General features: G+C 38.0%; 1 protein-coding gene across 1 annotated transcript in view; it reads left to right on the plus strand.

Moving 5' to 3' along the window:
• The window catches only part of DNAH11 (dynein axonemal heavy chain 11), a 135,374-nt gene that overhangs the window by 98,567 nt on the left and 9,194 nt on the right, over positions 1-27,613 (plus strand). The window contains 14 exon segments of the mRNA XM_065627906.1: positions 1,428-1,592; positions 4,225-4,466; positions 5,750-5,797; positions 5,799-5,870; positions 12,974-13,178; positions 14,500-14,661; positions 15,159-15,299; positions 15,924-16,078; positions 17,159-17,297; positions 17,831-18,024; positions 18,952-19,100; positions 20,168-20,295; positions 23,044-23,235; positions 26,427-26,546. Of these exon segments, the coding sequence (XP_065483978.1) occupies positions 1,428-1,592; positions 4,225-4,466; positions 5,750-5,797; positions 5,799-5,870; positions 12,974-13,178; positions 14,500-14,661; positions 15,159-15,299; positions 15,924-16,078; positions 17,159-17,297; positions 17,831-18,024; positions 18,952-19,100; positions 20,168-20,295; positions 23,044-23,235; positions 26,427-26,546 (2,112 nt within the window).

Consider the following 27,613-nt stretch of genomic DNA (forward strand, 5'->3'; position numbering starts at 1 on the left):
GGTTCACAGTTAGCTTTTGGTCTGTTTGCATTTTGCCTTTTTGCTCTTTTGTTTGGTTTAGCTGTTTGGGACCAGGCATGCTCTCCTTTCTGGGACTGGCTGTTTGGCACTATCAGAGTTCGTGAGTTCTGAGTATCACTTATTTCATTTGTTGTTGTTATCGTTATTATTGTCTTCTTAAGCTGTTCTTATCTCAGCCTGTGAGCTTTCTCCCTTTCCTTTTGATTCTCTCTGTTATCCCACTTTGGGGACGGACAGCAGTGAGTAAGCAGTTATCGTGGTCTTAGTTGCTAGCTGGGGTTAAACCATTACTCAGATATTAAGAAGATACTTTCATTTATCTGAAATTCTTTAGTCACCATTTCAACAGTTTAAATAGACAGTGGGCTGTCTTTACAACATAACTGGAAAAAAATAACAGCATTCTGCATAGCTACTAAGAAGAAGTTATCAATATTTTATACTGTTCCTGACTATTCAACTAAAACATCCCAGGCCAAGCATGTTGAAGCTGAACTCTGTAAAGTGCACAAGAGATTCCAGAAATTGGGGCTGATATGAGGGGGGAAAAAAAAAAAAAGAAGAAAATTTCACTAGTTTAAACTCTGACAGAATCAGTGAGGCTGGAAAGAACCTTCTGAGATAATCTAGTGCACCCCTTCCTGCCCAAACTGAGTTGGTTAGACCAGATTCCCAGGATCATGTCTAGTTGAGTTTTGAATATCCCCCAGGATGGAAACCCCAGAACCTCTCTGGGCAATCTGTGTGTTTGGCCACCTTCGTCTTTCCTCCTGCTGAAATTTAAAATCATTACATTTCTTAGCTTACTAAAATTTCTGTAGCTAACAGGTAAAAAAAGCCAGACAAATATGAGGGAAAAAAACTACAACTCTTCTGTCCTTCTGCCCTTTCCCTTAGAAAAAGGCATGAGAAAATAGTAGAAGTCATATCTTTGTTGAGGTTGAAACAGCTTTTTCTCCTTTCTTCATTTTTTTCTTCTTCTAATATTCTTGTTTCTTTGCCTTTTCTGAATCTGGATGGAAATGACTGCACTTTGCACAAGGCAGTAAGTAGTGCCATACTGTACCTGGCAGTGGAATGCCAGATGCTGCCGGTATTGCTGTGTGTCTGCCATAGTGTATCTGGTTCAGACAAAAGTACCAATTACTGGAAAAAAATCAAGCAAGAGAAGGACATAGAATGCTTGATGAAGTGGTTCAACCTATTTTTTCAGCTTCAAAGGCTTCAAATCAGCACCAGAAAGTATGTACTGTTTCCAGCCTTGCAGTCTTAGGAAGCGTATCTCTTGCTGACAGGGTACCTTTCCTGTTGTACTTTTGCATGCTTCTGTTTTTTAATGTGGAGTTTAAAAGTTCTGTCACTTCCAAGTTGTTCAGGAGATGACATTTTCTAATTTTGCTTTGCAGTCTGAAAACATGCATTGGAGCCGGTCCATTGAACACCTCAAGCAAAAAAAGAAAACTTTATGTGGTGATGTCTTATTAACAGCAGCATTTGTGTCTTTCTTTGCTTCCTTCACAAAACAGTATCGCCAGGAACTGATGGAACATGTCTGGATTCCCTTTCTGAAGTCACAAAGGTAAAATTTACTGTACAAAATGGGGTCTCCAGTGAAAAGTCTGGTTTGTTAAAGATGCTGTCTTTCAAAAATTTGAAGTACAGGTCTGTATTTAAAAGTGGCTTTCCTCAGATTACAGGTACATTTTGAGGGAAATGGGAGATAGAGGTTAAGTTCTCTTTGCAAAAGAAAATCCTTTCCCTTTCCAATTCTCTATGCCAAATTCTGTCCTTTGTGACATTTGTGAAACAGTAAATGCTATAAATGGTGATAGAACATTGCAGAGAGACCTATTCCGCTTAGGTTTTCAGCTCCAGGAAGGGCAGGTAGTTGTGATAATCTCCATTTCTCTGTACACAGAGGAAACCATGATAGTACTCAATAACTGCAGAGACGCTCTAGCCATTAGAATTGTCTCTGAAAAGTTTTCTCCATCCTACCTTGTAAAGCTTTGGGCCATTCCTTTCTTCCTTTCTGCTGCAAATGCTCCTCACCTCTTTCTACTTGTTTCCTATTTCTCATGTACTGCAGATCACAGCATGATATCACAGTTAATGTAATTTATTATCTGAAATATGTGAAATGTGGAACTCTTACCCCCATTTCAAATCACAAAGCTAAGGCACAGTGGGTGAGCCAAGTTGCCTGGGGACACTCTGAAAATTAAAGCCAAATCCAAGATTCCCAAGGTCAGCACTCAGAAGTGCAGGGACATCTTTTTGTAGCTGTTTGATTTTTGCAACAGCTTAACAGTCACTATTTTGTGTGGAGCTTTGTTTTGCCTGGAACATCTCCCTGACCTTTTCCACCATAAAATTGTTTGCAGGTAAAATGCAAAAAGTGGGGAAGAGTAGAAAAGAGGAGACAAATGCATTTGGGAAATGAAGTTAAAAATACATGTTTATTAATAGTCCTCTTTAGAAGGAACACCAAGTAGTTCTATGCCATGAAGTATCAGTTTAGTGCAGATACAGGGACAATAGATGTATCTATACAATACAATTTTTTTTTTTGCATTGTGTGAAAATTTGTGTTAGGAACACTGATAACACCTCAATGTTAGTGTTTTCCACGAGGAATTATTTCTGCTCATGAAAGTGACTGTGTTGCTTGCCTTACAGTCCAAAGAAAAGTCATATTTTCAGTCTTCCGGTATATTTACCACAGGAGATAAACATGTTGCATGCTTGCAGAAGGGAGTGTATGCCTGTTGGTCCTTTTGTGCTTGTATTTTCAGCAAGTTCATCAAAACTCAAGTTCATTTTGGGCTCTGTGATTAGAATCAGGGGCTGGACAATTTTAAGGTGGTATATATTTTGTAATAATATGGTAGCTATGACATTGTGCCACAGAAAATGCACTAGAGGTATGATGCCATTCTTATTAATACTAGTAATTGTGCAAATTTGTCTCAACTCAAATATATGTAATTATTTTCTTTATAAATAACCACCAGATTTACATGCTTTTTTATTTCAACGTGCACTTTTAAAACAATCTTGAGTCTACAAGCCAGCACTAAGGGCTGTACATGTCTAGGGAGGAGGAAAATGTTGATGGAAGAGTTTTTAAAACACTTCTGAATGGAGTGGAAGATAGTTCAGGCTAAATATTGATGGTTCTGTGCTTCCCTTTAATTTATGGATTTAGAATTCAATCCAGCAATCACAAATAAGGAAAACTGGGGTGACATTGTGAAGGAATGGACATGGATTAGTGCTTGAGGAAAGGACATGGTTTAGTGCTCAAATTAGGCTATGGTTGGACTCGATGATAGTGAGAGTCTCTTCCAACCAAAATGATTCTATGAATTGTTGGGGACTTGCCCTTTGCTTAAGCAAAGAACCACTTAATTCCAGACATCTGGTGTACTGGCCACTTTTTTTTTCCAAATAACTTAGTTATTCACTCTCTCTTACTCTGTTGTGTAGCGTTAGGCATTTCCCTTCGCACTCTTACCCATTCAGTAAGCACTGATTTCAGATGTTCCATTTCTTTTTGATTTCATTTCCTTGTCAATGCCTGCAACAAGTTAAGTGTCCAGCAGGTGTGGCTCTCTGGTGGCTGTTCTCATGTGTGTGGACATCACAGGTTCCTTCTGAGCAAACAGGCACTCACACGAGCACGTTGCCACAGCTGGTGCCAGGCACGGAGCTGCAAGGCTGCCTCTGCCCCTGGATAGGGTCCTGTTCTCTGGCTTTGGACCTTGTTAACACACAGTTGAACTATATTAAGAAGATACCATGGGAATCCTGTTTTTTGATTTTTGTGTAGATAAATGCTGATTTATGTTCCAGAAATACCTGCTCAGGAGCATACATGAGCATTGAATTTGCAATATCAGGATCTGTATACACCGAAATTTGTAATATATGGTGGTGTTTTAAAATTTTATCGAACAACAAATATTTTTATGAAGTAAATGTCTTAAATGAAAACACATTTTTTAAAATGTCATAAATGTGATAAAGTGCTTCTCGTCATATTTCCTAGCATAATCTTTTGCATCTGAAATTCCACGGGGATCTTCCTTACCTTTCTGCCTAGAAAGCCTTAATTTATATCAGACCAGTTATCTTGTGAATTGCACTGAGTCATGTCTTGCTGCTTGGTAACCTTGCCGGATGATTATATTCCACTCTGATTCAAAGGTTCTTATTGCTGTGATGGAGGGCCTGGGCCTGATTGTCACGTTGACGAATGATGCTGCGATTGCAACATGGAGTAACGAGGGACTGCCCGGTGATAGGATGTCAACAGAAAATGCCACTATTCTGACAAACTGCAGGCGTTGGCCTCTGACGATAGATCCCCAGCAACAGGGAATTAAATGAATAAAGAATAAATATGGAGCTGACCTTAAAGTCATACATCCAGGACAGAAAGGGTATGTGCATGCTGAAAAATTGGCTTTCACATTTACTGCCTTGAAGTTGCCCTAATTTTTGCAAGAGCTTAGTGTTTGTTGGAATGCACTTACTTGAAGACTTGAAATATTGCAACAGTGCTGCTTATTTATCCATAGTATCATTTTCCATTTAAAATGGTGCTTGAAAGGAGATCTTTTTTTATGTTGTTTTCAAGTGTTAAGAAGGAAGTGAAGTGGAAGTTGACGTGCACTTTTTGTGAGGGGCAAGTCACTTTTTCAATAGGCAAGGTGTAAAAGCCTGATGATGTGACATTAGTTTCAGTGTACGGTTTAGTCAGCAGAACACAGCAGATGCACCTTAGAGGGGAAGATTCAATCCAGTGCACTGCATTCAAGGCAAAAGTCAATATTAGGTCTCTTGCTAGTAAACAAATGTGTTTTCAGTTCTTGTTACTGTTACTGCATTATATGTAAGTTGATACCACTTGCACGTAATTGATCTGTTCATATCTCTTCTCATGTTTACTTTGATTTAGGGAGACAACTAGGTAAGATTTAGCTGATTCATTTCAAAGGGCTGTATGAGTTTATTTTACTGAATTCCAGATACAACACACAATTACGCAGCACAATACATGGTCACAGGAATACCTCATTTTTAAGTGAAGCATTGAACATTTATCTGGTCTGTTCTTCTGAACAAACTCTTTTTCCTCACCTGCCTTGATCTTTTTCTTCCTTTCCCAACCCTCACAAATAATTGTGATTTTCATTCATACCCTGCAGTACCCTTCTGCATGAAGCTGTCTGCTTACTTATCCTTCCACAATTATCTGCTCTCTTCTCAGTGCCTGTTGAAAGAGTTCTTCCAAGTAGTTCAAATGCAGTGCCTTCAAGAAAGCACTTATTGTGTAGATGAGGATATACCAAAAGCTATAACAGAAAAGCATATTTACCAAAAAAAAAAAAAAAAAGGCAGCTAAAACACATATGTGCCCCTCAACTACTCTGTATCAATTCCAATGTTTTCAGTGTTGGGCTATAACCTCATATTTACTCATAAGCAAAGCCCCAGCAATGTATGTTTAGTTTAATATCAGGACTAGCAAGAACGAAAGTGTGAAGGTGTTGAACTCAAAACTGTCAAACTCTTAACCACTGGGAAGTTCTTTGTGCATTTAATTTGTGGTTTAATCATGCTCTTTTAGAAAAAGTTCTCCAATTCTATTAGATATAATAAATCTTTCTAGGACCAGTATGTATCTAATATTTGAGGGAATTTTTTTATTTTTCATGTTAAGTTTTCTGAAGACCGTTGAAAGAGCTTTGGCTTGTGGAGAGACTGTAGTGACCGAACATGAGTGAAACTATTGATCTTATACTTGGTCTTCTGTGTGGAAGACATACAGTTAAAAAGGGAAAGTAAGTATACTTGAGTAATCAGAATTTTTCCATGACAACTGGATCTATATTGCTTTGATTGCCACATTTTGCTTACTTCTTGATAATCTTTCATTAAGTTATTTATTTCTTTATTTAAAATGCAATGGCTAAAAACTGGTGATGAGTGGATATTGAAGTGTTAGTATCTACATCTCATTAGATAACAAAATTATCTTAATTCACAAATTGGAATAGAAATACAATATAGACGTGTATATTAGTTTCTCGACCCAAGGTGAAAATCTTTTACTTTTTTTACTTAAAAAAAAGGAACAAAATGAGAAGCATATATTATAATCTAGCTCAAAAGAAAATAAAATACTTCATTCGCATGTTAGGCATCTATAGGAAAAGGCAAAATATTAGAAATGACAGACTGGATTTGGTTTTAACAATATAGGGTTTTCCAGCTGCAAAATCAGCATAACAAAACCATGGCTTCACTTTGCAGTGTGCTGCCAGAACTGTTTGTTGAGCCACCCCGTGAAACAAATCAAGAACCTGGTTTAAAAAGAAAAAAAAAAAAATGAGACTAATGAGGAAAAATGAATGTTACAATGTGGGGCAAAGATGAGGACTCTTCATGTTGGTATAGTTGCCAATGTCCCATGCATCAAACCAGTCCAGTTGATAGTGTTCACACACCCATTGAGGCAGATGTCATGGCGGTGTTGCTGTCTCCAGTTTTATCCAGAAACCTAGTCTGCTAACACCAACACTCACGCCCCGTTTCTCATGCAAGTGCTCCAAACATCCCAGTATGGGGACTGTTCTGACCCCTTCCTCCCAATGGAAGGACCACAGCTCTGACAGCCCTGTGAGCTCTACCCCAGAGGTCTGGAGCTGGGAATTTGAGTGGGAGACTCAAATTCTAATCAGATAACTCCAGGCTGATGAGTTAATGTGTCTTCCCTCTTCTGACACTGCAGTGGCAGGAGTGGCAGATGGTACAAGGGAGAGAAACTTGATGTTCTGACTTTTTATGGGGGGGTGTCTGTGCATCTCATCTGTCATTCTCATGCCTTCTTTCCCCCTATATTTTGAAAAATTGATGTCAAATTTATAGAATATCATAAAAATATTGTCCAAGATGTAATTAAGACACCTCTAGATACACATTTTTCTGGATGATAATAGGAAAAGTAAAGGAACTTGTACTCAAGTCCTCAGTGCAAGAGAATTTCAATCTGTAATGCCTTCCATCACTTTTCATGAAAACTTCCAATGTGATTGTTGAGTATTCAAGGCAACTGTTACCTAAAGAAGAATTTTGATTTGTGGTTGCATGAGAGTAAACTTGTTAAACCTCATTAAATGTTTTATCTGATGAAATGAAATGCCATGTTATTGTCTCTGCTCAAATGTGAATTTATTTTTAAGCCTGAAAGTGTTCCTGTCTTCTTTTCCTGTTTTCAAACAGCACATCAACAAGCTAGATTTTAATGTGGAAGAATATGATATTTATTCTGATAAAAAGCCAGAGATACCCCTGCAGCATTTCTTGGATGGGTCTCAGATTACTCACAGTTTTGAGAGTACTTGCACAGTTTCAGATTGTTAGAAAAGAAAATATGCAATATAGGTTAAATAAAAATAGTATCTATGATAGTTTTGGACACATTACCCAAGCTTTTTCTCCCTCCTTCCCCTAATATTTCAGGCAGTGGTGCCCGAAATAAAGTGGCGCCTTGCATACATGGAGCTCCTGGAAGATGCACTCTTGCCCTGCACTGTGAGATCTTCAAATTATTCTTTTTTGTTACATTTTCTATAATGGTAGTTGAAGTACTTCAGAGTAAGATCATGTAGCTTGCTTTTTAAAATCTATAGAGAAGAAACTCTATTGAAAATTAGAATTATACTGATCTGAGAGATCAGAAATTCCTCAGTCTAACAAGTCTTAAGGCATGAGACAGAGGTGTAAAACAGTACAAAGAAGTCGGATTGAAAAGGACAAGGGTCACAGCAATACAGTTTTGCATTTCCTTAGCAAAGAGTTCCATGCAGCACAACGGAGCTGTACACATGCACACAGACACAAGCACAAATATATGAAGCTATTCAAATATAGGTTCTTCTGGAGAATATTTTAGCAGCATTACATGACCTAGCATTCTGTGGCTCATTGAAGATGCAGCAGGTCTCCTTTGTGGGGCACTAGTTACATATATATATACCTTTTACTACAAAATAATCAGAGTTCTCCTCATTCTAGATTCATTCATGTTACTTGTTTATTTTAGTAGTTGTGGCGGGCACTTTGAATTTTTTTTTTCCTAATAAAGAAAGACTAGAAAGGTATTTGTGATAGATACGGTGTAGTCCAGCAGTTGAAGTTCATTAATAATTGGAATGTTGCAGAGTATGAAGTAATGAATACTAATTACTCCTTTCATGTCTGACAGCACCCTGTGGACCAATACATCAGCCCAGACTTTAATTTGGTTCTAGTAATGGTTTCATCAATAGTACATTAATTCTGTGTTTGAAAAGATATACAGTTGAACCTGACCCACACAGTAGATACCACTGTCATAAAATGGCCACATACTGACAACAAATGGATAATTACAAATAATTAAATTCACTGAGCTTCAGACAATCCTAATTTTACGTAAAATATATCTTATCATATCAATCGACAGAAAGCATAGCAAGGGAGATTGATCAACTTGTACTTCCAAAGCAAATTTACTAGCCTGCGTATTAGAGAACTTGCTGATCTGTGAAGCAGCTTCATAAAAGTATATCTCCCCTTCCTTGTTTACCAAGATTATCCCTGTGTTATATTCTTGGACATTCTGTAATGCCAGCGTCTGGTATTGTTTCTGAATGAAGCCTGCAAAACTAATTCTCAGAGTCAGAGAACTTCAAATATATGTATAAATTTATATTTTCCTCAAAATGTGGGTGATTGTAGGGTGAACTGCAGGTACTTGTTATCTGTGAAAATCAGACTTCTTGCTTAAGTGCCTCAATATATATTTGGAAGCCTAACAAGTTTTAGGTGTTCAAGTTTGGATATTTTTTTTAATTATAATTTCGGAGCTGTAAATCTTCTTAGTGGGTCTTAATGCACTTTAGGCTGTGACCTTATGTTCAAAATGGCTTTAAAATGCTAAGATTTGTATTAAAATATTTTAGGATATTTACTTTAAGAAGAGGGAAAAAAGACAAAAGAGAATAAAATAATTTCCAAAAATTACCAGTTGTAGTACATCGCTTTATATAAGCATGAAAGGCACAAGAGAAAGTAAGTAAAATGTGGGTGGAACTTATTAGCAATGTAGGCAAAAATTATTCAGAATGTACATAGTTACATTTTTCTGTAGCAAATAAATCAAGGCATAAAAGTAGGTGCCAATGCTTATACAGTGTTGGGTTTTGGCCCTCGTCTGCTGTAGGAGTGAAGCCATTGAATAGGTTTGGTACGGATAGGCTTTAACATTTGAACATTAAGCACTATCTGTTTCCTATCCTGTCTCCTCCTCAGCACCTCTCTTTTGGAGATCACTGGATGTGAGCATTAACTCTAATAGATCAATGTCATTTTGACTCCTAGGAGAGAAGACAGAAGAATACATTCATTGTTCATAAGCCCCCTATTTGCATTCACACGAGTTGTTACACCTGCTCAAATCCTTTGCACGTTCACGAAGTGCACGTCTCTTCGGTTGCAAGATCAAGCTATTACAAGATTCTTTAAGATGTCTTGAAATCTGATTTATGTGCAAATGTAGCTTGTATGAACAAGTTTCCATTCTTACGAGGCGCGACTATTATTCATGAAACAGCAAGACAATTCACTCAGTTTCTCCACAGGGAGAAGCTTTCCTTGCCTTGAACGTCTCACCAGCTGTGCAACTTTAAGGCAGTGCTTTTCCACTGAACTCGTTTGACCAACTTGCACAGTTTGCCTACTGAGATTGCCTAGTAACAGCTCCATTCTGCGCTTGTTTCCACCTAATTTATTCGACTTCATTCTCTACATTACTTGTTGGAGTCTGGGAGTCGGTTCTAGAGGCTTTTAATTTTAAGCGGCAGGAACTGAAAGAAGCTTCCTTCGGAAAATGTGTTTATCTCTCTGTCTTCACACTGAAAAATATTGTTTCCCTTTTCTTTCCTATCCAAGAATTTATCACTTCTTTTCATTCTTGCTGAGCTGATCCAAAACATTTAGCTACAGGAAGCTATCCTACTTTCTGCTATTTAGAGTCATGGCATGTTTTGGAGAACATATGCCCTGAAAGGTACTGGTTTTGAGTTGCATGAAAGTGTCTGCTAAGAAAAGTTTTTGCATAAACTCTTGAGCCATTTCATGATATGAAGTCGTGTTCCTATAGTGAGGACTTTTCTGGCATCATAAGATCCTGTCTTTGAAAGACCTGGGCATTCTTTCCTCAGGCAGCATATACACAAGGGAAACGCAGATCTTTGTGCTGATAACTCAAGTTTTGATAGATTAGACCAGATGTTGCATTGTTCCTAGACTTCTCATAGCTGAGAGTTTAGTGTTCGTGTTGCCTTCTGAAACTTATCTGGTTTTATATTTGCTTTTGCCAAAAATCTGTTGTTCCTCAAAGTGTATACAAGATTTTTAAAGTGCTTTGCGGATCCTTTTTGAATCCCTTAATCTATTTTATTTCAAGATCTACAAGAATTTCAGCAGAAAAAACTAGTGGAGAACAATCTGTCTTTAATATACTTTTTATGTTCTCAAATGACAGGGAGTTGGAGCTCACAGGAAAGATGCTCTGTCTATTCCTGGGTAGAATGGTGCATTAATTCAGTCCGTTCTATCTGCCTCTGGTAGCAGAATAGGAGATTATGAGCAAAAAATTACCAAAAGTAGAACTTGGTTTTAGTAATTTATTTGGCAACCATTTTTTTTCCTATGCCTTCTACTATGGACTTCCGTAAATAGTGCCTGTGTCTGCTTCATTTCTTCAGAATCCAGAACAAACCTCTAAACAGATACATTTCATTGAAAAAAAATGAAGCAATTCTACTGGGTTTCCCCACCTCTGCATTTATTGTTCTTGCTTATACTCTTTGAAGCATATGAGAGCAATAACAAAACATTTATTTTTCCCAGATCTGTAATTAACAGAAAACCTAGAGTAGCTGCAGTAATAAAACGCACTGAGTCATTATGTAGTTTTTGCCTTTCATAGATGATAATCACCAAAATGGGTAATTTATTGCTCCTGTGAATTGAGAACCCATAAAGTAAGTACTTGAATCCAGAATTCTAAAGCTTATTATGTTGCCACGTAGACCTTCTGAAATATAGTGTGACTCCCTTAGCAAAGCTTTTTCCACTGACAAATCAAACTGGAAAAGTTGTCTTTTGTCAGATCTCTGCTTGCCTCTTGTCTCTGTTTGTGCGCGTACTGAAAGCAAAGCAAAACTGCTTTCTCTGTGTCAAGCTCTGCTGTTTTATTTCTTCCAGCTGTAGCAAGTTTTGAAGGCTGTGGAGAGACCACAGTATCAGAATTGAAACCCGTGTTGCAGAACTGGAAGATGAATTCATGTCCACCTGAGAAAGGTTGTATGGCCTGAAGGACATGACTGTATGGCTAAGTTATTTCACTGTTATACAAGCATGAGCCCGCAAAGCTCATCTCCAGTAGTTTGCGTGGCAGTAGTATAAAATATAGACACCTGATGCTAAGCTTTGTAGAGTCACAGTTTTCCTAGCACTGGACATACTAGGTGGTTATTTTTAGGAATTCACTGCAGGAGATCGTTAGGTGACTGTCTTTTCTTCCTGATCTTTGGTGAAATGCAGAAGTGCTTTCAGGACAGAACTTCATTTAGCCTGTGTCTTCTGGCTGAGGGGATGTCAGAAGCAGGCAAGGATGTTAAGAGCTGAAATATGTGTCCTTGACTCTAGCAGTGTCCTGTGATATCCTAGAAAGAAAACAGTGTTAAACTTTGTACAGAAAATACTTTTTTAATTCATGTTCTGATGTGACTTTCATGAATTGCATTTCGATTGTTTAGTATCTAGACCATTGCAATCACTTAGAAGATTGATTTGACTTAACAAATGTCAATTTGAATTTTGAGAAAAGGGTTTGTGTCTGCCTGTGTTCCATTGTATAAATATTCTACTGACTTTTTTTAAACAGAATTTTGTTACTGGTGTTTGGATCTCCTTTCTTGGCAGAGAACATTTAAAGCTATTGCTGTACTGAAACTATTGTACTTGTGCCTGTGTGTGGCAGGTGATGGGTGAAGATGGGCATACTGCTCACTGTGCAAGCAGATGACACAAAGTTGTGGCACCTGCTCACACCAGACCAGACGCAAAGCACACACTGTAGTCTATAAGCAGTCTTTCCATTTTTTTTTTGGTGCTGTGCCATAGAAATAGGAAGGTGAACTTTATGTTGCCTCACTGCTGAACCCCCAGATAGTGCTTCAGCAGCAGTAGTGTTGCTATACGGAATAGACTGGCACCTCTCCTTCAATACAAAGGGTCAGAAAATGACATCTCTTCAATAAGGGATCTTATTCAGTGAGTAAGAGGTGAGCATAACTCATTCTTTCACCCAGCAAATAATTGATTTGGAAAAAAACATTTAGTAGGTTGCCTTAAAAAATTATTTTTGTTATTTCTGTCACCAGTCCTTCTCCGTCCTCTCGTCCCTATTAGTTTGTTGTAAGAATATGTATCTGCTTATGTTTTCTAGGATTTACTGCTAAGCTATTTAAAAATATGGAAAAGTGAGATATATTTAAGGAAATGATTGTGAGAACCAGCAGCTATCTCATTAACAATTGTTTGAAAACTTTCTTAAGTTCATGGTAAGTAATAAAGACAGATGTTTACCCCTAAGTCACAGACTCTGTCTGCTGTATATGCAAATGAAACTATGCCCTGTGTATTCTTCATATAATTTTGATATATTCAATCATCCTTATTTTGTTTCTTAAGCTTCAGGCACCTAAAGTTTGGCTTGTATCCATTTCCTATGCTTACAAGATCATGCAGTACCCATCTTTTGCATTCTAATATATTTATGGGGTTTTAATTCAGTGAGATCTCCATTCTTGCACATTTTATTCCTTCCCAGATATATCAAGACTGAAGACAAAGAAGGTTAATTCAACAAGAATTTCTGTCTCATCCTTCACACTAAGCTGACTAACCCTCACTACAAGCCAGAGCTGCAGGCTCAGACCACCCTCATTAATTTCACTGTCACCAGGGATGGGCTGGAAGACCAGCTGTTGTCTGAGGTTGTTAGTACTGAAAGGCCGGACTTAGAAAAATGTAAGGTAAAGACTATATTTTGATCCGTCCATTGCTCCATCTGAAGTTTTAAGGTTACCATTGATATGCTTGTCTGAATCTGCTGTAGAGTAGTTGTTAGTAACCCATCTATTAGAAGGTTTTTAAGTGTCAGATTCTGAAAAGTGTAGAAAGTACTTCTACTTATTTTCTCAAATCTGTGCTTCCAGAGAGCTGGGCTTGACCTAGAGCTCTGCTAGAAATTGAATTTATTGTGATCTCATTCCCACACTTCTTTCTACTGCTTGGTTTCCTCTGTGCATTGCATTTAATTTACAGTGCAGGATTTAAGCCTCCTGCAGTGCTTTGTGCTTCAGTGATCTTGAACCAATAAATGTAAATAAAATATCATGCCAGTCTATAAGAGGATATGATGGCACCGTTAGGACCTGGGGCATTTGGTTAATAAATCATGGTTTATTCCTGCAAAGATGTAGTTCTGTGGCTGCTGCAGTCATATCAATGTATAGTAACTTATGAAGAGAAACGCTTTTATAGCTGATTATAGAAAGGACTTTGAGCAGTCTGTGATCTATGAGCTAAAACATGAAAAAATACTTAGGGGTGTGAAATGAATAATAAGAATACTTCCTATTTCTCTAGTGTGTCTTTTCCAGTTATCTCATGTAATTTACTAGCTTCATCCGCAAAGATTTGCTACACCTCTTTGTGGTCCTGCTGCTTCATGCAAGGGCAAACGGGGTCAGAGAGTTTAATTACCCCTTGAAGAATGAAAGCCATGTACTTGGGAACATGATCTGAAAACAGCTGGCCATTTTCTTCTGCATCTGCACATTGCTCCACATGGGGCTGTATGTTTACACCTGTGCCACCTAGGGGTTTGTGGTGCAAAGGTCAGATTGAGATAGAGAGCTCCACATAAGACTAGTCAAGCTCTTTCCCTGTCAGAAGGTCAGTCCAGTAGAGCAGACTGACCACGCTTTCCCACACTGCTTGCTGCCAAAGTGGTAATCTCCAGTCTTGTGCTACTGTTGGTTTTCTCAGCTGCCGTGTTAAGTTGCCACTTAGCATCTCTGACAGGATCCCAATCTTTTTGTCTAGTCTGAGGGAGAAAGAGACTTAGGAGAGAGAGAAAGTTCTGGTCCATGGTGACCTTGAGCTTCTTGGTTTGGGTGTCCCATAACCTTAGTGCTGGTGTACTGAGGCAGAAGGTAAATTGTCTTTTTCAGAAGTTAAATTAAATTAACTGCTCTAATTAAACAGAAAATATAGCTGACGAATGCTATAAAAGAGTAGTTTTCGCAGTAGTTGTTTAAATACAGTGTTTTCATTCTCTCTGCTAGTCAGTCCTGGGCCAAGCAGGAGAACTGTTTCAAGGCCGAGCTTGGGCAGCTGGAGGATGACACGCTGAGCAGCTTGTCAGCTGCCCAGGGCAGTTTCTTAGACAACAGTGAACTTGTAGAGAAACTCGAAACAACAAAATCAACTGCAGCAAAAATACAGCACAAGGTAATAACAGTTGGACTATTCTTAACAGCTTAACATCACATGTAAAATGTGTATTATTAATTAATTTTAGAGAAATATTTCTGTGAGCTTGGAACAGTCAAATTCCTGTCTGTCTAGTAAGTGCTGTCCACCCACATATTCACTGTTTAGCTGTATCTGTATGTAGTTGTCACCATTTTTTTTTCCGTTTTCATTCAGATGCTTGAGTTAGTACTGAAAAGACATGTATCAGCATGAAATGTGAAGAGATATATTCATATACGATTGCCATATTTTCACAAGTGAACAGGCATATTGCTGCAGAAAACTGTCATTCCCTAACGTTTGCCTAAGAAAAGAAGCTTGCTTACCTTAAATATTTGCTACTGTCTGAAATAAAGTTGGTTTAGTTCTAGCGTACATCCATACTCTTTTTTTGTACAGATAGGAATGTTTTGGTAATTGTGTGGGATAATCACAACACTTTAAAAATTAAATGAAACAACTGTGATCTATAGATAGCTGAAGCCAAGGAAAATGAAGCTCACAGTAACATGACAAGAGACCATTACAGACCGACAGCCACAAGAGCATCTGTTCTTGACTTCTTTAGTAACAGTCTGGGCAGCATCAACCCCATTGACCAGTTTTCACTGAAGGTAAGAATTTATATTGCTGATTTGGTTTCAAAGTGCAAGGAACAGAACTCTGCCTCCAGCAGTGATGCCCAATATGTTAGTTATCACTTGTACCAGATGTTTACATTTGCAGGGCTGCATGTCTGAGAAAGGAGAACGTGATGTGATCTCCTGCTGGTCTGTAACACAGGGCATTCCCATGGGTCTCTTCGTCAGCTGTCTCCATTCTGGCAATGTTTTATGACCGTGCTTGTACAGTTTACCTTCCTTTTGTTAAGCCATCCCACAGAGTCAGGTAGGAAAAATTTTGAGGGATTCTGTATAAACAATTCACTCCAGTAAATTTGCCAAACGATCTAATGCTATGAGGAAGGGAAATCACCCACTGCAAAATTACTAGCTTGCCTTAGTGCAGGGTTCTGCCTGCTGAGTTAAATAAGGAAGCAGAAGAATATTGCTGTTTGCATCCTTCACCCCTGGTTTGCTGAAAGTTTCCATAAAAACCTCTTGGCAGAAGTGCTTTGCATTTTAAACTGCTTAGGGCAGCTCTTCTTAGAAGGCTGCAGTCAGAAACTTATTATCTTATGAGTAGAAAAGCAAAAGATCAGAATTCAAATAAATAAAAATAATTATACTTATTTTCAGGCCTTCAATGCAGTCTTCCACAAAGCAATTAAGCAGGCTGAAAACGCAGGCAATATTCAGTGTCATATCTCTAACCTGAAAATAGCTTTCACATATTCAACCTTTATTTTCACAAGCCAAGGACTTTTTGAAAAGGATAAATTAATTTTCTTGGAATTAAACTAGAAATCAAGAATTTGGGAAGAAGGTAAAAAATTTTAAATTGAGTAATCTGATTCAGGAGAGGATAGGAAAAAAAATCAATTGACACAATGTATAAGTTGGAGTTAAAAGCAGACAGATATATCTGGAAAAGAAGGGAGAGAAAAGAGGGGAAAGAAACTAGTGACAATTTCTCTGCCTCGTGGTGCAGATGAATTTATCCAAATCACCTTGGCTTTTCTTTTAGCACTGCGTTGCTTGACTATTCTCTTTTTTTGTAGCAGTGGTACAGGGATGGATCATGAAGAATGGAAAACTGTATGGCAGCTAAAAAATAAGCTCTATCACAATTACAGAATAGACAGAAACCGGAGTAAAGGGTGCAGTAAACTTCCGATTTATTAAATACGTTTTTAGATGGAAAAAGAGAGGGCTTTTAATAGAGGAAGAAAGATGTATTTATATCAGAAAGGAGAGAGAATATATGGTATCATAGCAAAAGTGTCTCTTCTTCTCACTATATGTGTTTATCTAAGGTTAATTTCAGTGTTTCAAGACTTACATTTTTATGTATGTTTATGTTTCCACAGGCTAAAGAAAAATAACTGCTATTGTTGGTTAACTCATCTTAAAATTTGTGCGAATTTGTGTTTCAGTACATAAATGTTTTATATATAACATATATATATAAAATACACATTATATACTTTTACCATATACAAATTATATATATATGCATATATAAAAATGCAGTTTTATTTTCTGCAAAATGTTTTGACTGAAAGGTAATGTTTGTTTTTCCTGGTGTTTTTTACAGGTAAAGGAAATTTCACGTGTGTTGAGGGGGGAATGATTTTAAATAAAATTGTCGCAGCCTTTAGTGACTAACATGTAATAATATCATTCCACTTGCAATAGATTTCAAATAAATATTTTAAAATATCATTAAAATGAGATGTAAAATTTTATATCAGAGTTTCAAAAAATGCAGCTGTAAGAATTCTTGTTGCTTCGAGCTCCCTACTCAGTAATACTGTGAGTGGCGAATACTTTAAGGCAGAAGTGGCTCTGAAGCAAGCCTGACCTTTTTCAATTTTGTATGCTGTCAAGATTCATCTAACAAGTAAAGAGAGAGAACTCCTTGGATTGGATTTCGTTCTTCGATTCGGAGTTGAACACACTTACAAGAGTCCTGTTGACTTCTTAACTACACAGTCATGGAGTGCCATTAAGGTAGGTTGAGAAAATTGCTTTTCAGTTCTAAATCTTTTCTGATGTTATTTCTGGAGGCACGCTACAACTAGACAATTTCAGATAAAGTCATACGTTCCACTGTATTTTTTAGCAGAACTGGTCATTCTTTCAAAGAGGAGTTGCCTTTGCTTTTTGAATGTATTTTTCCTTAGACGTCATGTACTATGCTTTGTGAGGAAATTGTTTTACCCCTAAAAACACAATTTTCATCTTCATACCACTCCTTACTATGTAGAGTAGATGTCCCATACAAGGTTTCCAGTTTGACATATCATGATGTTTAACAGTAAGCAGACAGTATGGCAATGCTGACCAAAGCAAACTCTTACCAATAATATTATATGTGTGCGTGTATACATATGTAATCTAGTATTTTGAGGTAAGTCCTGAGTCCCTTGTAGTTGGTTAAACTATGTTTTTACACACTCCAAAAGTAACACTATTTGTCTGCCTATTTAATTCTTCATGCAGAAGGTACATCATCTGCATTTATGTCTTGGGCATGTTTCCAGGCTATGTCAGTGATGGATGTGTTCAAGGGGTTAGACAAAGACATTGAAAGATCCACCAACAGACAGAAGAGGTGAGTGAACTCAGAATGTCCAGAAAAAGAAAAGCTCCCCCAGGAATGGACAAACAAAAGCTCTCTTCAGAAACTAATCATACTGAGGATGCTCTGCCCGGACAGAAGGACGTACACTCTGAGGTATGAAATCTGAGGGTATTTCTCAGGGCAAGTGTGTGTGAGAGTGGCTTGTATGTGTCAGCACAGAGAAAACTCAGATTTTAAGAGAGAAGCAAACAACTTATAAAACTGGGTGTTCAACCAGAATTTTAATTGACTGTGGTTCTTCCCAGCCTGTTCTGCTGGTGAAGAGCTCATAGAGTAGTAGTGTGGTGAGACATGAGTGATGGCATATCTGGAGAGCTATTCTAGTGATTTCTTTTCAGTTGCATATAGATATGCTGAGAAATATGCTCATTAATAAAGGGAAATATAGTAAGCTATGCTATTAATAGCTAAAAGTGTATTTCTTAGTGTTAGTTCTCATTATGCTGCTAGAGCTGGTAGCTAACCCAGCAAGATTAGAATTTTTCAGGTCTTCCGTCTTTAAATTTGGTGATACCAAGGAAGATTCAGTTGTGGATACTTACCCATCTTCTCTCAGGTGTTTTGCAGTTGTACTGTTTTAATCTTTTGATCCCAAGTGATGTTCTCATAGACCTGATCCTCCACACCCCACCATCATGGCTTTTACTCATTCACATGCCTTCTGAGAAAACTGTTTTTCTGTCCTGAGTGTTTATTCTGTCCAGCTACCCTGGCTTTATGTGACAGTATTGCTGTTGCATATGGATAGCTTCTTGGACTCAGTTATTGAAGAGGTCCTTTTCATTCAGAAGTTGATGTTTTCTGTCATATGGTTGCTATCCCACAGAGGAATAGGATTGATCATCTTCTGTCTTACTTTACCACCTGCCTCCCCTTCTCGCCTTCAATTCACTTCCCCGATATTTTCTTTAATGAAATGGCTGTTAGACTGTTGCTGTCAGCCGCTCAAATCTGAGAATGGTGCAGGCTTGAAGCCTGTATCAGGGGAACATTTTTGGTGCACGTTTTCTGTACGTTTAGGAACTTTGTGGAGGAAAAGCTTGGCTCAAAATACATGGAAAGAACAAGGATGGACTTAGCAAAATCACATGAAGAGAGCAGTCCAGCCACTCCTGTGTTTTTCATTCTGTCTCCAGGAGTAGAGCCATTTGAACATATTGAGACACTAAGTAATCTTCTTATTTGCTTCTGGTACAAGGATCACTCAACTGTCCTCCCACTGAAGAAAGAAAAATTGACCTCGAAAGTGAAATGGAGCATGCAGGGCTAGAAATTTAGATAAATCAATATACAGTTATGTGCTTGTGTGTATGTGCCCGTACACACATACGTGTATGGGTGTATTTTAACTACACAGAACAAAGCCTTCTGGAATCATCTGTCACTACAATGGAGTACGCATTACTATGGGAAAGTTTGGCATGGTTTATTTTCAGCTGAAGATTCAAGTTCTGAAGTTTCTTCCATCCCCACCATATTCATGGTAAATGGCGTGGATGAAAAGTTAAGGCCATAAGCACTACAGTATGAAGAAATTTTTAGACTGAGCATTCCTCTGCTTGGCATAATGCAGGTTTCCTTTGTCCTGTTTTCTACCTTTTGACTAGATGAGGGCCAGAGGGCAATTTTCTCCATGCTCATGTAATCTTGTGCCCCCTGTGACTAAATAATGGTCATTATACAAACTATATTCAATTGTATAGGGCTCTGTGGCTTTATACTCAAGATTACTATTCCCCACAGACAATAGTGAGAATACCAGGTTAATACAGCTGTGACCTCACTGTGCTCAATTTAAACTCAGGCCTCACAAGGTGAGAGGCTTGTGCATTTACCCACTGAACCAATCAGTTAAAAAACTGATGTGATATCTACCACATGTTGCTCCCTTTTTCATAAGGGAATTGCTCTGTACCCCCTGTAAGAGTTTCTAAAGCTCAGTAACAATGCCGAGCATCTATCAAAATGTCAAAAGGTTCATTATCTTAAAACCAAGGGAACAGATTTCTGCAGCTTTTTCTAATACCAGCAATAAGGCCACTGTTGAGAGCTCGCAATTTTGCTTGTTGAAATTGTAAGGGTTTAGTGAAGTGCTTCAGAAGAAGTAATATGCATTGCACAAGTGATAGTGAAATTAATGGGGGCATTATCATTCTTTTTCCTTTCTGCTCTGCTAATTTTCCTATCTCCTCCCCCCTCCCTGTCAGTCACCCTTCCCCAATTATTTCTTTTACAGGCGAAAAACTTGAGCTCACTATAGATTCTGGAGGATTTCATAAGATCTCTTCAGGACAAGGGCAGGAGATGGTTGCAGAGGAGGCACTGGAGAAGGCTGCCAGACATGGCCATTGGGTTCTTCTCCAAGTGAGTGTCAAGCAGCCTCTCTGGTGGGGGCTGTCTCCTCAGCTGGAGGAATATTCACAGAATACAAACAAAATATGTGGTAGATTACAGCAAAAGTTTTAAACCGCTAATAATCTTGTTCCTTTTTGCTTTTGATTGTAACAGGATAAACATCATATTAATTGAGCGTATGCCATGTTTTTCTGAATGCTGTCCCCACCCTCCAAGGAGGAATCGCAGAAAACACAGCCTCTGGTGGGTTGGTGGGACTGCCCTCAGGGCATCCGCTTGCCCTGTGTAATTAAGAGCTCCTGTTCCGTTTAATGGGCCTCAATAGAGACTTTAATAAAATGGGTCCGAGTCCCCCTTGGGAAGCTGTGCAATTAGCTCTGGAGTGCTGCTCTTCTGAGATAGCAGCCACAGCTTTGGCCAGTGTTGTATGGACCAAGAGCCCACTCAGCAGCAGACAAATAGATCTGTGCAACACCCTGGCGAGCTGCGGTTCCCTGCACAATGATGGAGGTGACAGGAGCACTGCAATTGTTAAGGCTATTGAAAGAAGGTGCTTCCCTCCCACTGTTTTATGCTAAATAGCCAATGGATATTTGTAAGGATCCCTTTGCCCTGAAGCTAAACAAGAAATGCATGTTCCAGGCCTTGATATTAGGGCCAGGGGGATGGGGTGATTCCCTCCTCTTCTGGTTTTTAACACCAGCAATGTTTGGCTGTCAACCAGGTTGTCTGTGACAAATGAAGAGATGGGCTAAACTCAGTGTTGTCTACTGGCTGAAATAAATTCACCATGGGATTAGTGCGAGGCCTCGATGTGCCTCAGCACTGCGCAAACACGCACAGACTGACCCCTTCATCGACAGTAAAACTGGGAGAATTCTTTAACCAGATTTCTCACAAGTAAGGCAGTCACACTAGCCTGAGAATAACTCTGCTTTTCTGCTAGTGAGTATAGAAATGTTGTTGTGAAAAGAGCAGAGTTGATTTTCAGGGGAATTTCGGAGTTCTCAGTTGCTCTGGGGACAGGGCAAGAAAACAAGAGATGTCAGAGGCCCCAGATCAGCAGCGTTGTGCGTCTGACAGCATAGGGATAAATGGGGAACATCTGAGAGGCTTCTGATGTTACTGACCTGCTCCATTTTGCAGACCATTACGCCTGGCTTGTGAGGGAGAAGTGAGGTGACAGTTTTACTGTGAAGATTTTTGATAGGTAAGGATTGGGCAAAGTCCAAAAGGAGAATGCATAAAGATGTCGGACCAAATCCCAAACGGTGCTAAACTAGCTAGAGCTAGTGGGATTTGAATGTACTCAATGCTTCTCAAGCTTCAGTCGTCTGGGTTTTGGACTAAAAACCCCATATGTTTAGGTTAAAAAAAAAATCCTGGCACTGAAAGAGCCATGTCAAAGCTACCTTGGCTACAAATATAGATCCATTTCGATGACATGAGGTGATTTGGAAAGATTCTTGTGAGAAGGGGAAAATGGCCCTGGTTTTGTAACTAAACAGACAACTATTCATGCAGTGTGTTTTTTTCATTTCTAATAACTCACTATAATAACATTTTTAATGGAAAACTGAAAAAGCTAGACGAAGTTTTTAATAAAGGCAATTCATACATGTTGTGTTCAGTGCAAGAAATATATATATATGTATGTATTTTAATTAGTTAATTTCTAAGCTGGATAGTTTCGAAAACTCTCTTTTCTCTCCCATTAATTTGAGCTATGAGTGTTTGCAGATTACTACAAACTCTTGAGCAGACACTGTCTTTAATACCTTTCTGGTTAAGGTATTTTAGGTTTTTTGGGGAAAAAAAGGGATTGTAACAAGAAAATCAAACTATGCGTAATCCAGGTGGATTTTCATGTTTTGTGGTTTTCTTCAAGAGAGAAGTTTGTGTTGTATTTTTCATCCTTAAACTCAGGATTCTCTCTTAAAGAGGGGTTTTTGTCAGCCATGAAATCCTTCACCTTTGCTCAGACTTCGCGACCTGTTGTTCAGTTCAGGATAATCTATTTTCTTTTGACAGCCAAGAATTCATCTCTCTGAAGTTCCTTCTGAATATCCATGTTTTTATGGGTATCAAAAGTGATTTTGTTATATTCAATTACTTCTTAAACTAAAAGATAGGATATAGAAAACTGGCAGAGAACCAAGAATTAATTTCTCCAGGTTTTATAGGAAAATGGCAAATAGTTTGTCTCAGTAATTTAAAAACCAGCTGAAGCCCTGCACAGAATCTCATTTTGCTGAGCTTCTTTGCTAACACTATAAACAACAGAGGCAAAAGAAAAATGATTAAATTTCACTTTCAAACATGACTCTTTGGGAAACAGTCTAAAATTTGGAGGTATGTTATGCTTTTTAACAAATGTTAAACTGCCAAGTTTTCTACTTGGGATGAAGTAGATGGGATAAAGTAGTTGGGATAAAGGTGATTTATACTGAGAAACTGTACGGGTTATTTGAGTAATATTTCTAGTTAAAGTCTCTATTTTTATTGCTTTCAGTAGCACAAGAGTTCTCTTTCTTAAGGGACATTTGGAAATAAAAAGGTAACCATCAACACTTTTGCTTCTGGGAATTACTGCAACAAATACTGCCTAATAGTCACTCTTCACTGAGAAATCTGTTTCTTCCTCTCCTTCAAGCTCCAGACTTGCGAGTGCTCCCTTTCGGCAGCTGAGGCAGGCACAGCTATCGATAACACTGCTGCCTGTAAAATGGGTAAATGTATTCCTTTTTTCTTTGGCAGGACCCCCTTGAACTGTGTACCAGAGAAGGGGAATTTAGAAGCATCCTTTTTTTTCTCTGTTATTTTCACACTTGTACTGCTGGGAGACTGAAGTTTGATGCTCAGGGCTGGAACGGAAGGTCCTTGTTCAGTGCTGGAGATCTCACCATCTGCATCTGTGTCCTCTGCAACTATTTAGAGACCCATACAAAGGTAAGAAGTAGTGGGTAGGTAACCACACACCAAGGTCATTTTGATTCTATCAGCTGTTTACACTGAATAAGGGGGACACAATTCTTCTCTGTAGCTGTTATTTAAGTAGATGGTATTACATGATGCTGCTGCTGTGAAAATAAACCAGATCAAAGGTGTGGGGGGAAGGGTTCTGGCAGCGGATGCTTGAACTTCATAATATAGGTCAAACCAGTTCCACGTCAGTAGCTAAGGGGGAAAAAAATGCCCTTCATTATGTTAACAAAAACAGTGGTTTACATGTGCATATATGCCAAATTCATTAGGCAGGTAATGAAGCATTTGCACAAATGTAATTACATACAGCAATTCTGACAGTTCATAACACTGCATTAATAATCACTACAATTAGTTCTGATGATGGAAGCAATTTACAGCACGTCACATATATAAATAATGGTGCATTTCCTGCATGTGTCATTATTATGTATTAAGGATGCCACCTTGTTGTGACTTTCTCAGTAATGTTCCCCTTGAGTCAAAGTTAAGGGTAGATGAGTGATTTTATTTCTGAGCTACAGCATATTTCACACTTGTATAGTTTAAATACGCAGTAGAGATCATTTGTGTAAGTTCTGTATATGAAATACCTAAATAAAAACAATAATTATTTATTACTGAATGATATAGGATAGTACTGAATAGGTCCTCCCATTTTAGTAATTTAAAGAAATTTAAGATATATTTATAAATTAAAAAAGAGACAGAAATGTCACCCCTAGATGATATGATTTTCTCCATATCTCCCAACTTGTATTTACTCTTAGAAATTAATTTTCCTTTTTTTCTTTTTTCCCCTACTGACCTTTATTTAGCTAATAGGACAAGAAACTGCTTTTCCTTTCTGTGGTACTTGGTGTCATAGTGAAATAATTGCTTAATTTTATAGTGATGATTTAATAATGCTTCACATTTAGAAAACAAGTCTATAAAATCAGCTTATTCCAACCCTTAGTTTTCTTTGCTAATAAATCTTGCTGCTTTAAGCTCTGTTCTTTTCAAACCACAATTCATAAGCTGGATAATTAATTTTGCTAATTAATGAGAGGGAGGATTCTGATGGCAGGGAAGACTAGAAAGGTCTGTAACAGCACAAATTATTTCTTCGCTCTTCTTGGTAATATTGTTTATTGGCCCTTCTTATTGTATTGGTTAGTGATTCATTACCCATTTTTAATGTAGATATTGGAGAGAGGAAAGAGATGATAGTTTTTGAAATGTGACTTTGTATGTATATATACATGTATATGACTGTGTATATGTATAAAATCTCCCGAGTATCCTTTGGGGACAACTTTGTTTAAGACAATTAGGGATCAACCAGAAAGCACAAACTGGGAAACCTGAGCTAGCCCATCAACTAGTGGAAATTGCTGTAACTCCATCGTTGCTTGTACCAGTTTATGGTGCTTCTCTGTGAATATTTAATCTTCTTGCATCTTGGTTTTACTTACCCCATTTCCCTGTTGCTAAGACAAACTGCACCACGCTCACGTCTGATAGTTAAGGATAGTTAAGGTCTCCTCAGGTGAAGTGCAGGATGCTGATCCTGCCTCATTGTTCCGCTCTTCCCCTCCACCTTCTGATCCCCGAATGTGTGTTCCTGCAGTTGTCATTCGATGTTGTGAGGGGGATGTGGACCCTCCGTATCCATCCACTGAGCAATGGCTCAGTGGATTTTTGGGGCAAAACAGACCAGTTTTCTATAGACTACAATAGCAATTATGCAAACCTGACAGCCCAAAATATTGCTAATGCAAACCTCTCAGTTTTTTTCACACTAGCAAAAATGTCCCTTTTCTATCACAAGCTTTGATTATCCCAGTGTAATCAATGTTCCCAGAAGTGTGCAGCTGAATGAGCTTGTACTGAGTTAGAATATTGATATACTCTTCTAAAAGATAAAGGAAAAAGCCATTTCTTGATACAAATATCTATGAAATTAGAAACACATGACATGTGTTTCTCTTGCCAACAAAGAGAAAAGCAGTTTTATTCTAACTGCAATAATGTTTCATTCTAAATCCAAGTTGTTGGCATTTTTCACAGGGATTGTCTATTCAGGCTGCTTGTCACCAGCATGCAACATTGCTTATTATATTCCAGTGGCCTTTTTTTTTCTTCTTTTTTCATTCCCTCCTAAACACCTTAAAAGAAAGATGGATTAGAGTTTCACATATTCAAATTGAAATAAACTTGTAGCAAACAAGCTGGAATAGCTGCAGCTATTTTACTTGTTCTGTCACATCATGCAATATTTAAAGCCTATAATTAAGTTTTTACTTGAACTGTTGGGAAGCAAATACTTCCCCCAAGGGTGTGAAGGTTCCTGTCTGGAAAGGCTTCATCACAAACTGGCATATTTTGCAAACCAAAGGGTGGCAAAAAGAAGCTTCAAACTCTGTGAAGTCAAATAAAACAGAAAGACAGTAGTTCTTGAATAAATGTGTTACCACTGTTAATCACATGCTATAATAGAGGCATTATGACTGGAGTTCTAAAATATACATAATGCTTACATGATGTGGTAGTAATGGGATTAATATTAATTCAATTTTTACTAAAGTTCTTGAATACATCCCAAATTCAAATAATGTAGAATTTCAGTTACCGAGTGTTTCCTAGTGAGGAGATATAAAAGGCTGCAATCAGATACAAGTTTTTTATTTCTTCCCCAAGAAAGGCACAGTAGGTTACCTTCCTGTCACTCGCGAGGACTATGTTTTTAAAGATCTGTATGGGAAAATACATGCACTTGTTAATGAGTTATGTTCTCTTATATCATGCAGTGTTTTGAAAATGTACTTTTCACTTAAAAGCTTTTTATAAGGGATAAGGTAGAAAACATGACATAAGACTGAGATCATACACTTTACACTGTTACAGAATTTTAGTCACAAACTTGATATTTTTGCTCAGGTATTTATAGATACCTCTCACTGGACTGAAATAAAAGAAATCTGTGTTTCTATGTAGTTATTTTCTAAACAAACAAAACCCAGCAATGCAAAAATGTATATGTAACCATGAATATTTCTGAAAGGAAGTATTTGAATTTGTTTCTATTAACATTGCTCATTCTGAGCAGCTTTGGTCTGTCCTTAAGAAAGCTACTTGTTTTTTTCAGCAATGCATTCTGTGCCCCCGGGTAGGTTCCATGGGAAGACCTGCACTCCCTCTTTGGTGAGATCACGTACGGTGGCCACATCACCAATGCCGGGGGCAGCGGGCTCTGCTGTGTACATTTGCAATAATTCATCAGCCCAACTAAGGTAAGAACTTCTGTATATACCTAAAGCTCTTGAACACACATATAGCATGTTCAGCCTAAGAGAAAGCCATCTTGCAGAACTGGAGCCTTGTGGGGAAGACCACAAGCTTTCTCATCGATGTGGCCCCACCTGCAGCAAGGTCTTGTCTGGGTGTGGAGGAATAAATTCTCCAACTTGTACAGTGATTCATCATGAGCAGATTTTGCCTGCAAGGGATGGTGACTTGGCATATCGCTCGTTTAAATTCTTTTGCAAGCACCCTTACGTGGCAACTTGATTGTTTTGTAATGCTGCTTGTATAGCCAGCTTATTGACATGAGAGGATAGCACATTTAGGTTTCCATCTTCCTAATAAAACTATTCTCTTTCAAGGTGCTGCTGTTTAGAAAGATCTGGGTGGGCATAGGGAAGTATCTTTGATGGAACTGCACTTAAACCAACGTAACTGATGGACTCATCAATTACAGCAGTCCAGAATGGCACTATCCTCAAAAGATACATTTACTGTTTATATGTTTTCTTCTCCAGATAAGTAATAGAATGAAAATGTTATACATTTCCTTGTGTTTTCCTTTTTCCAAAATAAGGAAACCAGTTTGTAAGACTTTCTTATTTTCCACCACCCTCTCACACATCTGTTTCTGTAGTTTTGTCAGATTATCACCTGCTGATACATACTGAATTATTCAAATTTCATTATTGAGTTTTGGTCCTGGACAGCAGTGTATGTGGAGCATCCATGATTCCAAGATGCAAGATTTCCAAAGTTGCATTCAGAAATGTATGTTAGAATTTTTGAGGATAGAAAAAGAAAAGGTTGCTTTAACTTTAGTTCTAAAAAGCCTTGCATGGAAAATACGTTAATCTATTTTCATATACATACATTGATATAAAATGTGTATGTAAACATAGCTGTATGTGTGTGTGTTTGTATACATATACAGGAAAAAAAAAATCAACTGGCTGCTTCTCCTAAGATGCTGAACTAGTCACTTTAGAGAATGGATTGTACACAATTTGCTAAAACAGCCAAGAGATTTTTCAAGTGCCCTTTCCAGACTTGTTAT

The sequence above is a fragment of the Caloenas nicobarica genome, chromosome 2, assembly GCF_036013445.1.
Source record: "Caloenas nicobarica isolate bCalNic1 chromosome 2, bCalNic1.hap1, whole genome shotgun sequence".
In the NCBI taxonomy this organism is placed as follows: domain Eukaryota; kingdom Metazoa; phylum Chordata; class Aves; order Columbiformes; family Columbidae; genus Caloenas; species Caloenas nicobarica.